This window comes from Canis aureus, chromosome 8, assembly GCF_053574225.1.
Source record: "Canis aureus isolate CA01 chromosome 8, VMU_Caureus_v.1.0, whole genome shotgun sequence".
NCBI classification, from domain to species: domain Eukaryota; kingdom Metazoa; phylum Chordata; class Mammalia; order Carnivora; family Canidae; genus Canis; species Canis aureus.
This window is the reverse complement of record NC_135618.1, coordinates 25834781-25849123: the sequence shown is the minus strand read 5'-3', so window position 1 is coordinate 25849123 and position 14343 is coordinate 25834781. Positions and strand designations below refer to the sequence as shown.

Below are 14343 nucleotides of genomic sequence, written 5' to 3'. Positions count from 1 at the left end.
TTGCCAATTGAGTTGCCAAGACAAGAATGAGAACAGAAAATATGTTTCAGAGTAAGCCTCTAGTTTAGAGTTTCTCTGACTGGCATACATGATAAATTTCAATTTTTAAACATCAAAAGATGCACTGGAGCCACCAGAAAAGTATACAAACAGGCTGATTTTTAGTTCACTTGTTTGTTCGATCAACATATTTTAGAGCACACTTACTTATTTCCAAACATTATATAAGCTGAAGGGTTCAAAGATTAATAAGATATAGTCCTTGCCCTTGAATAACTCTTTCAGGTGGGGATACAGAAACCTAAATGTATAATATTCAATATTAGATGCTAATATAGAAATATGAAATAATGGTCAAGGACTATAACATGCATTTATCCAAAATATTTGTTGAGCATATACAATGTGCTAGGTGTTGGTCCAGCCTGGGGATACAGCAGTAAAGAAAACAACCTTATAAAATTTACAATTAAAAATAATTGCATTTCCTACTGAAGTAGGAAAATGTAGACAATGAACAGACATAATTAAAACAAATAGAACACAGATTTATATTAAGTGCTATAAAGAAAAATAAAGCAGGAAGGAGGGAATAGTGAATGTGAGAAATTCAAGGTGCAGTTTTAAACGTGGTGGTCATAGAAGAACTTACCAAAAAGGTGAATTTTATGTAAATGCTTGAACCTGATGAGGAGCTTAGCCCTCATAATATCTGATAGAATCTCACTGTAGGCAGAGGGAACAGGAAGTGGAAAAGTTTGTGTAAATGGAGCTGGAGCAAACAAAAATAGTAAGAATTAGGAGGAGAGAAAATAAGCAGCTGTATTATTGATATCTGTAGGCCACTATGTGGAATTTTTTCTGAGTGAAATGGAAAGCCATGATAGGTTTGGAGCAAAAGACGGACAGGCTTATTGTTTTATAGATTAAATAAATCAATACATTCAAAATTACTATTTTGTGATAGGACATTGTATTCAAACACTCAGATTATTTTGTGTAAAGTTTAAGCAGTTCTATTTGCCAGCTTCTATACCTTAAAAAATTTTACCTAGGACTATGATGCTATTAATAATTCTATTTGCCAGTTTCTATAATGCTTAAAAACGTTTCAACCAGGAATGTGATGATATTAATAATTATTTTCAATTAATGGCTTATAGAACATTACAGATACTTTTGGTATTTTTTCATGTAAAATACTTCACATATAAACTACAGAGAAACTAACATGTGCCAAGCACCATAGTACAGACAACAAGGGCCTCACATGCATGTACACACATTTAAATTTATAAAAGGTAAATAAATGTGTTTCTGTATTTGCTCATAATGCAATGGTTTTTTAAAAATAACTTTTACTTTTCCGTGTAATTAACTAAACCGTGTTTGTGACTTGTCCATATATATTCAGACCCTATAATCTCATATACTCTTGGATATATTGTATCTTCCCCTGATGTTAAAATTCTACCAATTTACTTCTAAATACTGCTGAAAATTGGATTGCAGCAACTCAATACAGTTATTAATCAGATTTATGTAGATTTATGTTACTACATTTTTATTCTTGCATAAAGAACTTTGGAGTAAGTGTACTTTTAGGTAGATTTTGCGTGTTGCATAATCATTCTCTCTTAAAATGACAATATGAGAAATAAAGTTGTTGGGTCAAAGAAAATGCATATGTTTAAAGTTTGGCTACATGTTGCTAAACTGCTCTACCTATATACTGTAGCAAGTTTTTGCTCATTATAGAACCTCATGAGTCTGTCAATTTTCTTACACCTTAATCACTCCTTGAAATATTTTTGTCAGCCTAATAGGTGAAAAATCATATATATTTATTTATTAAAAAGATTTTATATATTTATTCATGAGACACACACAGAGAGAGGCAGAGACACAGGCAGAGGGAGAAGCAGGCTCCATATGCAGAGAGTCCAATGCGGGACTTGATCCCAGGATCCCAGGATCATGACCTGAGCTGAAGGCAGATACTCAACCACTGAGCCACCCAGGCACCCCTTATACTCCATTTAACTGGCATTTTTTGACTATTAATTTGGGTGATATAATTTCACTTTTTTTAAAAAAAATCAACTACTTGTATTCTAAAGGGGAAAGGAATTGCCCATTAATACTCTTTACTCAAAAAAAAAAAAAGGGATCCCTGGGTGGTGCAGGGGTTTAGCGCCTGCCTTTGGCCCGGGGCGCGATCCTGGAGACCCGGGATCGAGTCCCACGTCGGGCTCCCGGTGCATGGAGCCTGCCTCTCCCTCTGCCTATGTCTCTGCTTCTCTCTCTCTCTCTCTATGTCTATCATAAATAAATAAATAAATAAATAAAATCTTTAAAAAAAAAAAAAAGTCTCTTGCTTTTAGGCTTTTCATACCCTCTGTCATGGTTAGAGAGAATAATAACAAATACCTCCTAAAATATTCATGTACCTACTATTACCAGGTACTGTGTTAGGCATGGAGGATAAAAAGATAAGGCGCACTCAAAACCACCAAGAACCTTATAGGCTAGGGAAGGTGGTAATCACAAAAACAAACTACAGAACAAGAACAGGATGTCACTTATTATTCAGATGATCAAAAATGGATCATTATAGGGATCCCTGGGTGGCGCAGAGGTTTGGCGCCTGCCTTTGGCCCAGGGCGCGATCCTGGAGATCCGGGATCGAATCCCATGTCAGGCTCCCGGTGCATGGAGCCTGCTTCTCCCTCTGCCTGTGTCTCTGCCTCTCTCTCTCTCACTGTGTGCCTATCATGAATAAATAAAAAAAAAATTAAAAAAAAAATGGATCATTATAGGTTTATGGTAGAAAACAGAAATAGAGACACTGATTGAGACAAATCCTTCTGGGTTACAGGTTTTTCTTTCCAGACTGATAAAAACACAGGGTTCTGCTTCATAAGTGTAACAAAATACTAAAGAACATTGGCATTAATATATGGTAGAAAATTCACTATTTTGGTTTCCAATGACAACGATGATTACCACCCTGGCTGGCATGTGGAAGAAATAACTGAGCCCATCCCTAGAAATCACTTGCCTTGGTTGATTTTAAAACATTCACCCAAGTGAATATATGAATATGCATTATACACACATTACAATCAGAGTGATACTTCTAAAATACATATTTGATCACATCATCCCTCTGCTTTAAAAAAAAAAAAATCCAGTTTCCCACTTCCCATAGGATAAAATTCAAAATCCTAAATTAAGGCTAAACTACCACATGGCAACACTCTGGGTCACTCTCTCCCTAGCTGTTGAGACCCTCTTTTCCCTTCTATCAGGACCTCTAGGCTGGGAGCCTTTGTACAGGTTACTTTCTTGCCTGGAATGCTTTTTTTTCTTTCTTTTTTTCTGTTTTAAAGATTTTATTTATTTATTCATGAGAGACACAGAAAGAAAGAGGCAGAGACACAGGCAGAGGGAGAAGCAGGCTCCATGCAGAGAGCCCGATGTGGGACTTGATTCCGGAACTCCAAGATCACGCCCAGAGCTGAAGGCAGACTCTCAACCACTGAACCACCCAGGTGTCCTGCCTAGAATGCTTTTGATCTCTTCTTTTTTTGTCTTACTAACTTTATCTCGCAGATCTTAGCAGCAAGGTCATTCCTTAGGAAGTTCTTCACTGATTTCCCAACTCTCTGCTATAACAGTCCTCTATTTTTCCTGGTTATTGTTATTCATAGTAAATATTATATTATTGTGTGATTGCTTGACAAATGTTCACCTCCCTAAATCATCTGCAAGCTGCAAGAGCATAGACCTCACTACTGTTTCACTCACCACTGTATCTCTGGTGTTTTTTGTTGTATCTAGTGCATATTGGGCACACAGTTATTTGTGATATAAATAAATAGATGAGCAAATACAGAAATATTTCAACACATTGAAATAAAAAAAGACTATTACAGGAGTCAATTTTCTTATGTTTAGACATGTGGATAATTAAGTACATTTTACATGCAATATATTCTATCAGTTAAATAAAAGACAGTAGTGAAAATGCACCAAGAGTGGACTCTGAGATGGAAATGTGCATGCAGGAAATTTATTGGGAAGGACTGTCTGGATGAGGACTTCTGTGGGTGGGAAACAAAGAAGGATGGACAGAAGGAGAAGCAGAACTCTACTGCAATCTCAACAAATATCTCAGATGATCCCTCAAGAGATCTCTAAAGTTGAGATGGCCCCTCAAAGAATAGAGGCAAGTGCCAGGCTTTTATAGCCTACATTAGTCATCACTGGATGTCTGCTACTCTGCGTGGGGACATGATCCTTAGGTGAACGGCTCTCTTTACCTAAGGGCATTTTCCAGAGAGGGACCTAGCAGAGAGCTGTCAACTACCACACTCCCAACAGTTGTGAGAGTTAGTATCTCAGTCCTGAGTGGATTGGGAGGAAGGATGGGGATCTGTGAGGCACATCATGGCATTCACTACAGATGGCCAAAAGGAACAATTGTGAATAATGTACAGCAAGGTTCTGTCTCAATCCCAAATACAAATGCACTTTAAATTACAAAAGAATAAAATTCCAGCAAGAAAACAAAGTGACAGCTTTAAATGACAGTTGCTAGAATTATGGTAACTTTTGATGATGAGAGAAAAACAAGCCCAAAGAAAAGGCATTGAGGTAATGAGGAAATATTCACCCTAGAGGATATTTTTCCCCCCACTTTAAGTCAGATAACTATCAACTTCCTATTCACACTGCATTTTACACAAAATCATTCATGGTCAATTATAGACCAACAATGTTTTCCTAGAAAATGAGCATCAGAGGGCATATCTTTAAATTTTTTAATATTTAACTAACATTACATGGCATTTTGCAATTTATAAAATACTATCGCATACATTTTGACATTTAACTCTCATAATAACTTATTCAGTTAAACCACTGACTAAAAATCACTACATGACAGTGTACGTTTTGAGCTAGTGGCTTAAGGTTTGTGATAATAAGAGCAATGTCTTTAATATATGCTGAGGTATCACCAATGCCTATCACAGTGCCTGTAATAGCACTCAATAAGTAATCATTGAATAAGTTTTTGAGAGGGATCTGTAGTTTCAGTGTTATCTGTGCTTTTTTACAGCATTATGATATACATGCATATATGTTGCATCCATGTGTATGTGTATGTATGTTTATAAGGGATACACAGTATATGTAGTTGGATAAATTACACCAAGTTTATTTCAATAATATGAACAAATATATACATTATGAACTCTCTTGAGTAGAAATACTAGAAATTTTTGGACCCAACTGATTCTTATTCATTATCCCCTTTGTCAGTTTGGATAGGAATTAATCTAGCCTTAAAAAATCAGGTGGGTGGGGATCCCTGGGTGGCACAGCGGTTTGGCGCCTGCCTTTGGCCCAGGGCGCGATCCTGGAGACCCGGGATCGAATCCCACATCGGGCTCCCGGTGCATGGAGCCTGCTTCTCCCTCTGCCTGTGTCTCTGCCTCTCTCTCTCTCTCTCTCTGTGACTATCATAAATAAATAAAAATTAAAAAAAAAATCAGGTGGGTAAAATAAGTCTGACTATTAAAGTCTCTCTTTTGGGGGAAAAACATCTTCCAAGGAGTGTCTAAAAAAAAAAAAAAAACCACACATACACACAACAAACTGCTTAATGCTAGACTACAGAGGAAAAAATAAAGCATATGGAAATCTGCATTTTTATTGTGTTTCTAAATTTGTGATACTGTATAACTTTTCAGAAATGAAAAATGACTCATAAGCTTTCCTTCTGATTTTGGTAATAATAATCATCATCATAATAATATCCATTCATGTAATGTAAACTATTAGACTGAAATGCATTTTGGTGAATTTGTACATTATTAGATGAGCTGTCTCTCCAAAGTCTACAAAAAAATTAATGTGGAACACCTGATATTTGACTGTGCTTCCAGATGGAGGGACAGCTTGACAAATGCCATCATAATTTACAACTTTAAAAAAGTGTGGTGTGAATGCATTTGCAGTAAGCTTTAAACAGCTTGGATTATTTACAGGTACAACTGTGTTTAATGTGGAATTTCAATGGATTTAAAGTATTATCAGATTCAATCACTGATCACAGAATATAGGTGTGGCATGTGAGCAACATGATTAGATGCTTTAATTAAATATCTTAGAACAGGGTACATCTGTTTGGTGAGGTCAGGGGGGATGGTAAAATAGCATTTCAATTTTATATTTCATTATTGAGCGTCAATGAAGCAGCTCTTACCCTTATAAAGACAGCATATTTTGAATTTGTCCTATGGTGGTTTAGGAGAATAATAATCACAGAATGTAAATATGGAAATATAGTGTCTAATTCTTAAGGATAACTTGGACCCTTGTGCCTATAAAAAAACTAAAATATAGTTTGCTAACTGGTAAGATTTATAGTAGAGTACAGTCTAAAAGAGCATATAAATCTCTATCTCTGGTGGTTAGGAATTTGACTATTGAAGCTCTCTGGTTAAATTGGAGAAGTAATCATATATGTTATAATTAAATACATTACTCATATATATGTAATATAGGTATTTACACATATACCCTTTTTCTCTCAATTTATGTATATGCATCTACATACGTACCTAGATATTTAATGACAAATATTACATACCATTATAACAGTATTATTATATATATGTAATACATATATAACTCCAGGAGACTATAGATGACTTTGGAGGTGGGTAAGGTATGATTCTAGGAAGATACAGGAACATCTGACTTTGGAACACTACTTCATGAAAAAGAAAGTAGTTAGTTTGACACATTTTAACTATAAATTGATAGGTACTGTGATTTTCTTCTCAGGAATAAGTGGGACATTGAAAAGAATACATAGTAAAGTGAAACTAAAGCTTCTGAAATGAACTGCTTAATGCATAAACCAATTTTAGGATCTACAGAGTTCGTTCAATCACCAACCTTGGTACCTTATGCTCATTCCTGGGCTGGAGCTGACTATCCAGTAAACAGAAAAGCCAGACATGAGCCCTCTCTTCATGGCCATTATATTCTGAATGGAAGAAAGTTATTAAACAAGTCACCCTTCAATAAATATGCAAATAAAATTGGATAGGGCTATGATAAAAAAATTAGAACAAATTTAGACATGATAACAAAATTAGAAAAAAAGAGAAAAACAGAGACAGGGTGAGTCTAATCTTGTTGACTGGAATGGGTCAGGGGAGTCTTCTTTACACCCTAAAGGATGTGTAGAAAGGGAAGAGTCCTCCCAGTGGAGGACATATGCAAAGGGAAGAGAAATAGAAGAAGGGAAGGTTACTCTTGTGCTGGAACATAAGGAGTCATGGCAAAAATGGCCATAGGAGAGGTTGTAGAAGGGTAAGGGAGATAATTAAGAGGTCACTAGGGAGTTTGTATTTTATACTGACTGCAATGTAAATCACTGAAAGATTTATGCTGTGTATGTCTCTCTCTCTCTCTCTGTATATAAGATGAGCCAATTAATACCTTTTAAAACTCAATCTGGAGTAGAGAGGAGTAAGAGTAGAACTGGAATACCGGTATCTTGGACCTTGGTGGACGCAGTGAAGGTGGAGAAATGATGAATATTCCAAGATCTCTGTAAGAGGCTGAATCCTGAGAGCTTGGGGATGGATAAAATGTGGGAGAACACATGATTTTAAGGGTTCTATAGTTTTTCTTAACCATAGTCTTTGATTCAAGAAAATGTACCCATTCTATATCTAATAATAATTCTAGGTTCAGGAAGGTAACCTAGTGGTTTAAAGTCTTCCCAAACCACTCACGGTGGTGAGCACCCCAGTCATTCGGTCCCATTTCTCTTTTAGATTCCAAGCAGGCATCACTGTACTTTACTATTTTGCTTACTTGCTTACTCAGAGTATGATCTCCGTGGGAGTGAGGTATCTTGTCTGAAGGTGGATTATTTTTGAAACAGTAAACCCTCCACAAGAGAAACCACAAGTAAATTAACCAGATAGGTCACTACAATATAATTTGACTCTTGTTACTAACATGGATTTTTCCCCCCAACCAAAGTATGGAGTAAGGAGAAAAAACACTACTGCCTGACAGTATTGTTGGGTACCTAACACAGTACCTAACACATTGTTGGGTACATTGGAAATGTTCAATAAGTGTATGTTGAGCGGAATGACGAGTGCACTAATGAAAGAATAAGGATATGGAGGAAGTATATGAACCCAGGCTGCTCACAACTTAGCCAAGAGGATCAAGAAGCTTGATGAAGGCCTCACTGGAAGGAAGCAGGTAGCGCTCTGAGCGAAGCGGGGACGGTGCACCTGTGCAGCCGGGAGGACGGGGGAAGGTCCGGAGTCCGATAGAGTCCAGGATGAATGTTTTCTGGGTCGAGACCGTCGCTAAGTGAGAATCACTCCCCTCGCCACAGCAAGCTCTGTAACGAAACATAAGGCACTCCTCGAAAGAGCTTCACATTTTAGGATTATATATATATATATTTAAACGGCCCTTAGAATGGACTGCCCTGCAAAAATATAGCCTTGATTTCTGCACCACGGACAGCACTTGCCACTTCTGGCCGTAGCAGCGTGGCGGGCCTCGGTCCCTGGGCCCCCACCGCGCTGCCCCCGCTCCGCCCCGGGTTGAGGCTGCTCGGGTCACACCCGCGCCCTCGCCGCCTCCCGCCCCCCGCCCGGGCGCTGCAGGAATGGAGGGGAACGTCTGCGCCCCCCCCCCCGGGAGCCCTGAAGACGCAGCGAGCGGCCCGTGAACCGAGGTTTCCGCACCTCGCGGGGTTCGTGCGGAAGGAAAGAAAAGGAGCGGTTCTCCGCTTAGAGCGCCAACCGCCTCCACCTTTACGTCCCGGGGGCCTCTCCGCCGGGCCCCGCCTCGCACGCTCAGGCCCCGACCGCCCCGGAGCTCCGGGCAGCCCCGGGCAGCTCCGGGCAGCCCCGGGCGCCTCCTCCCCGCGGCCGCCGGCGTGGGGGAGGGGCGGGGGCTCGGCTCGCGGGCCGCGGGTGCGCAGGGCGGCGCGGGGCCGAGCCCGCAGCCCCGCCCCCCGGGGGCGTGGCCTCCCGGCGCCCCGCCCCCCGCCGCCGACCCTCCGCTTCCTCTTCGCCCGCCGCCGGGGCGGCCGTCACTGCGCTCCCCGCCTGGAGCCCGCAGCCGCGAGGAGGGGCGGCCGCCGGGACGCGAGCGCGGCCATGGCCCCGGTGCTCAGCAAGGACGCGGCGGACATCGAGGTACCGCGGCGCGCGGGGCCGCCCGGCTGGGCGCGGGGGGAGGCCGCCCGGGGCGCTCGGGAGCCGGGGCGGGACGCGGGAAAGTTTGCGTCCGCGGGGGGTCGGCGGGCGGAGGAGCCGAGCTGCAGCCCTCGGGGGCGGCGGGGCGGGGAAGGGGGTCCCGCGGCTGCAGGGGGCCTCGCCGCCGGGCCTGTTTACTTGGGAGGGGGCTAGGGACGCCCGCCCCGTCCTGCCCCGAGCGGCGCGGGTTGCAGTGAGGCGGGGTCTGCAAGGAGGGGGGCCCCCGCTGCCCCCCCGGGCTGCCCCGACACTAACCTCCCGCCCCCCCCCTCCCCCCCGCCTCGCCCTGCACGCGCGGCGGGGCACCTGCCTGCTGCCCCCCGCTGCACCTGCGCTGGGCGAGTGGTCGCGAAGGTCGAGCGTAGGACTCAGGGGCTCTTAGAGCAGCCCCCGCCAGCCGTAGTATCGCTTATGGGATCAATTTAACCTGGGGAGGGAGGAAGGGAACAAAGTATGGGGAACATGAAGAATGCAGTGCTGTCAGGAAAAAAACAAAAAACAAAAAAAACACACAGAAGCAAGCTGTATTTTTCTCTCCTCTTAATAGTTTTTGATCCCCTCTCTCGCTGCTTCTGTGAAAATGTCATCTTTCTTCCAGTGAATAAGGTCCCTAACCTGAAATAGCAGGATCGTTTCCTTTCAGTTCTCCCGAAGACTTTTATGTATGAAATAAGGATTTAATTACAGTGATTTTTTAGACATCCTAACCCACTTTTAGGATTTGTGAGCTGAGATAAACTGCTTTTTTTTTTTTTTTTTTTTTTTTTTTACTTTGTTGTTGTTGTGTTTTAAGGCTTTTCTTGGAGTCTTCCTCTCTGATAGCATCTGTGTATGTGTAAATCTTCTTTTTCTATATGGGGCACGATTTTTCTCTTCTCAGTTTTTTTTTTTTTTTTTTCCCAGTGGCTTAAGTAAAAGTTAAAAAACCACCTGTTTGCACAATAGCTACTTTTGCCACATTTTCGTCTGTCACTGATTTGAAGTAACTTTGTGTTCTCTTTGGGAGATGATAGTAGTGTTTTTTTCTCCTTACTCCATGCTTTGGTTTGGAAAAAATCCATGTTAGTAACAAGAGTCAAATTATATTGTAGTGACCTATCTGGTTAATTTACTTGTGGCTTCTCTTGTGGGTAGTTTACTATTTCAAAAATATTGATGGATAATATATATTTAACCAAATATTTATTCATGTGTGCACAGGGTAAAAGGTAATTTATGTCATCGCTCTTTTTGGTCCTTGTTACTTTGACTTAACCAAATCCTTTCTTTCTTTCCTTTTTCTCCCCTCCCCCCCTTTTTTTTAACTAAGAATAACAGCAAAGTTTTGATAGCATTCAGACAGTGCTGATTTTAGAGAATAGAGTGTCAGTGGGCAGGTGGCTTTTGGCTTTTGGCTTTCGGCTTGGGTGTTATTTGCTTAGCTGATTCCTTTCTCTGTATTTCTCTTGCAATTGTCTTTGAAATCAGTTCTTAACCACATTAACACTAAGGAAAAGATGCCAGTGAAACATTAAATGACTGGCTTCATTTTGTATGTTGTTTGAACCAAGACCATTGGAGAAATCCACACCCTCACACTCACCTCAATCTAACCTTAATCTATAGGGTTCATCTGTATCATATTATTTATAATCTAGAATGGTGGTATTTAAAGTTTTCAGCTTTTATGTAGTTTGTATATGCAACACATTTTAATCAGTAATAGCTTTCATTATACATAGTACCTTCCTTTTCTCTCAAAGTAATACCCGTGATTCATGAGCTAGAGTGCCATGAGAGAGCGTGAAATTAATCATTAAAATATAATGCAGTGAGGAAAAATACATTAAGCCTAAAGAAACACATTCAAGCATAGATGTCTTAGTTGATCCTATTGATTCACCAAAGTTCATTTTTGTTTGAAAAAATCAGAATGAATTATGAAAGCTCAGTTTTCTATCAAATTTCAATGCATACATTGGATTTTCCTTCCTTGAATGAATTCAGTAAGACCATTGTCTGGAGATTGATCTGACATGACTGTGACCATTGCTTTAGTCTCAAGTATATGGAGTAATCTCAAAAAAAAAAAAAAATCAGTATGAAACAAAGTACATATTCACTTGATAAATGTGAAAAGAACAGAAGGTGATGGTGACAAGCTACTATAATAGTGATTTAATTTTCCCCGTAAGCTACCCAACAAAACCTTAGGTTTCAGTGAAGCAGCCAAGAAATATCCTTGTGTCTGAGGAAAAAAGTTACTGAGGTATACAAAGTTGCTTTGTGTGTTCACTCCATAATTTCTAGCCTCCATTAAATATCACATCAGAGTTTGAAGGATTGGGAGCATGAAAAACAATCAGAATGTCACCAAACCCCAAAACTGGAATATTCCTGGCTGAAAGGTAGGCATAACAACAATGATGCATTTGTAAGTGATATATATATTAGGCGATAGAACCTTGCTCATATACTCAAAAATTGTTTTCATTGTAGTAATTGTAGAAGCTGCTTGAGAAGTGAAGTTTTGGGGGGGGTGCCTGGGTGTCTTAGTTAAGTGTCTTCTGCTTAGGTCCTGATCCTGATCCCCTGGTCCTGGGAGCTAGCTCTGCATCTTGGCTGGAGCAGGGAACCCTGCTTGGTGGGGAGTCTGCTTCTCCCACTCCCTCTGACCCCCTCTCCTGTGCTCTCTTGCATGCATGGGTGTGTGCATGCTCTTTCTCTCAAATGAGTAAATAAAAATCTTAAAAAAAAAAAATGAAGATGTTGTATTTGTATTTGCTTTTGTGGTTGTTTTTTTTTTTTTTGTCCGTTTTGTAACCTGACACATTAATGTGGTTCAGAATGTGGGATCTAGAGCAACAATTGTCTGGGGTTGAGGTCTAATTTAGCTCTTTTCAGCTGTGTGACTCTAGGCAAGTTACTTAGCTTCTCTGAGTCTATTTGCAAATCTGTCGAAAAAGAAAATCATAATAGAAAATATAATAAACAAATATCACAAGTTGACATCATGTTAGGAAAAAGGACAAATGTTAAAAAATAAGAATATGAACAAATATCTTAGGAAAATCACTGCTGATGAAATAATTAGCATTCTAAAGTTCATTAATGGCATTAATGGTAGCTAAATACTTTTAAAAGTCATTTACTTCATGGACTTAGTTTCTGAAGCTAAATTTTGTCTAGGATGACTTTTGAATACAAATTCCCCTGGGAAGGTTTCAGAGAAGGTTAATACCCAATATTGATCACTTTTCCTGACTTCAGCAGTACCTTCACAGTACTTCATTTAGTTTAAATTGATAACCAGTATAATGTCAATATCTGCACATTTAAAAGCAAGTACGAATGATTTTGGAAGAGCATGCTTGTGTTTAATGCCTTGTTTGTCTCCACTGACATGGATTATTGAGAGTAGACTATAAAAGTATAGTTAAAGGAAAATGTATGTAGCTGCAGGGAGCTTTTAACTTTTTGAATAATAATAATTTTGATAAATATTTACAACCAGACTAAATTGCTACCTACCGCTCTAATGCTTTCACTATCACAAGTCAAAGTCTATTCCTTGAATTATCAGTCTTTGAGTATTAAAAGGTATAAACTCATTTCACATTTACCCTGAATCAGAAAGGGATTTCAGTCCATTGTCTACAAAATCATAGTGCATTTCAAGTCAAATAGAAAGAGTTTCTGAATTATACTCTGGCTTCCAGTCATTTGAGAAGATAATTGAGAATTTTCTCTTTATTAATTAAGAAATAAGCTAATAAAATGGTAGATTTGGAAAATGGGAGTATAAAGGAAACAATTTGTGAAATTTCATTTTAAGGAGCACTTTGAAAAAAAGGGAAAGGCTTGGGTTATGAGTTATTTGGCATAGATGGAAGAAGATATTTCGGAGTATCCTTTAGCATAATTGCTTCTGTCCCGGGGAGAGGGGAAAGTCATGGTTACAAAGGCGAGAATATTTAACTATACAGAGTTATGAGTTATTTATTTAAACTTTTATTCAGTGTATATGTAACAGTTTTTTCTTGTCTCCTTTCTTTAATTGATTGGGCATCACCAATCTATGGAAATGCTATCTTGACTTGTTGAGGCTTTTTCATTTTCTTAAAAAAATTAACTTTAAACTTGTTTTATGAGTTTGAGTTGTTAAAAATATGCTTGTCCTCTGTTCTGTGGACCATACTTAATTGAAAGTATTTCTCCTTTCTAAGGAATTTGACTGGGCAGTAAAAATGTTTCTGATAATGTGATTTGGGAAAGTTACTTCATTCCAAGTGATAGCTCCTTTTTGCTTTGTGGTACATTTCTATAGGTAAGTTTGGTCATATGTGTATTTTAATACATTAAAAAAAAGACTATTTTCTGTACATGGATTCAGTGACCAATTTTAGTAGTTTCATTACACACTATGAGATTAATGACTAATGATGAATCTATCACTAGGGAAATTTTTACGTTGGTATCTTAATCTTAACTATAGCAGATAGTTTGTTTTGATTGCTTAATTGTAAAAATGTGCTGGAATTTAGTAGCCTTCTTTCTTGTGTTCTGGAAGAAAAGTTCAGTTTTGGAAAGCTAAATATTTGGAGTAAGTAATTGATAAGAATGTGAAAAACATCTAGGGCCAAAATACTGAGATAATTGGATAATCTTTAAGTAATCTCTTTACTTAACAATTTGGATACAGCATTTTACCAAATGGAACAATGCAAGAGCTGAAAAATAGACTTTCCAGTACAGTAAATCTATCTGGTCACTGTGGGAGAATTTTTAATTAGCACAAACTTAAGTTATAAAATGAAAAACACTAAAAATAAAGACTGAAAAAAGCAAGTAATAAAATAATATGACAAAGAAAATATGACTGATACAGTTCAGGCTTCAATGTGCCTAAAGAGGATATTGAAAAGCAAGATTGGCCAATTTATTTTTCTGCATCTTAGCTATATAGCTATAATGACAAATATGTGGTAGAAACCTTCAGTCCTTAAAACTGTAAGAAAAATTTCCCTTCTGCCCTACCTTAATTTAA

The 14343-nt window shown here is 39.2% G+C and overlaps 2 protein-coding genes across 8 annotated transcripts in view; one reads left to right on the top strand and one right to left on the bottom strand.

The window, feature by feature from the left end:
- The window catches only part of LOC144318523 (uncharacterized), a 118822-nt gene that overhangs the window by 79548 nt on the left and 24931 nt on the right, over positions 1 to 14343 (bottom strand). For 3 of the 7 annotated variants that reach the window (XR_013384502.1, XR_013384503.1, XR_013384506.1), the window contains exons 3-5: positions 9647 to 9744; positions 8251 to 8449; positions 6973 to 7063 (exon numbers count right to left, since the gene is read on the bottom strand). The exons of 1 other annotated variant lie outside the window; for it this stretch is intronic. Coding sequence is in view for 1 of the 6 variants with exons in the window: in XM_077905546.1 (XP_077761672.1) it covers positions 6973 to 7063; positions 7573 to 7722 (241 nt within the window). In the remaining 5 variants the exon portion in view is untranslated. 3 more of the 7 variants (XR_013384505.1, XR_013384504.1, XM_077905546.1) reach the window with 2 other exon arrangements.
- Positions 9105 to 14343, top strand: part of DPYD (dihydropyrimidine dehydrogenase) — a 798341-nt gene continuing 793102 nt past the window's right edge. The window contains exon 1 of the mRNA XM_077905543.1: positions 9105 to 9257. Within this exon, the coding sequence (XP_077761669.1) occupies positions 9219 to 9257 (39 nt within the window). The 5' untranslated portion in view covers positions 9105 to 9218. The remainder of the gene's footprint in view (positions 9258 to 14343) is intronic.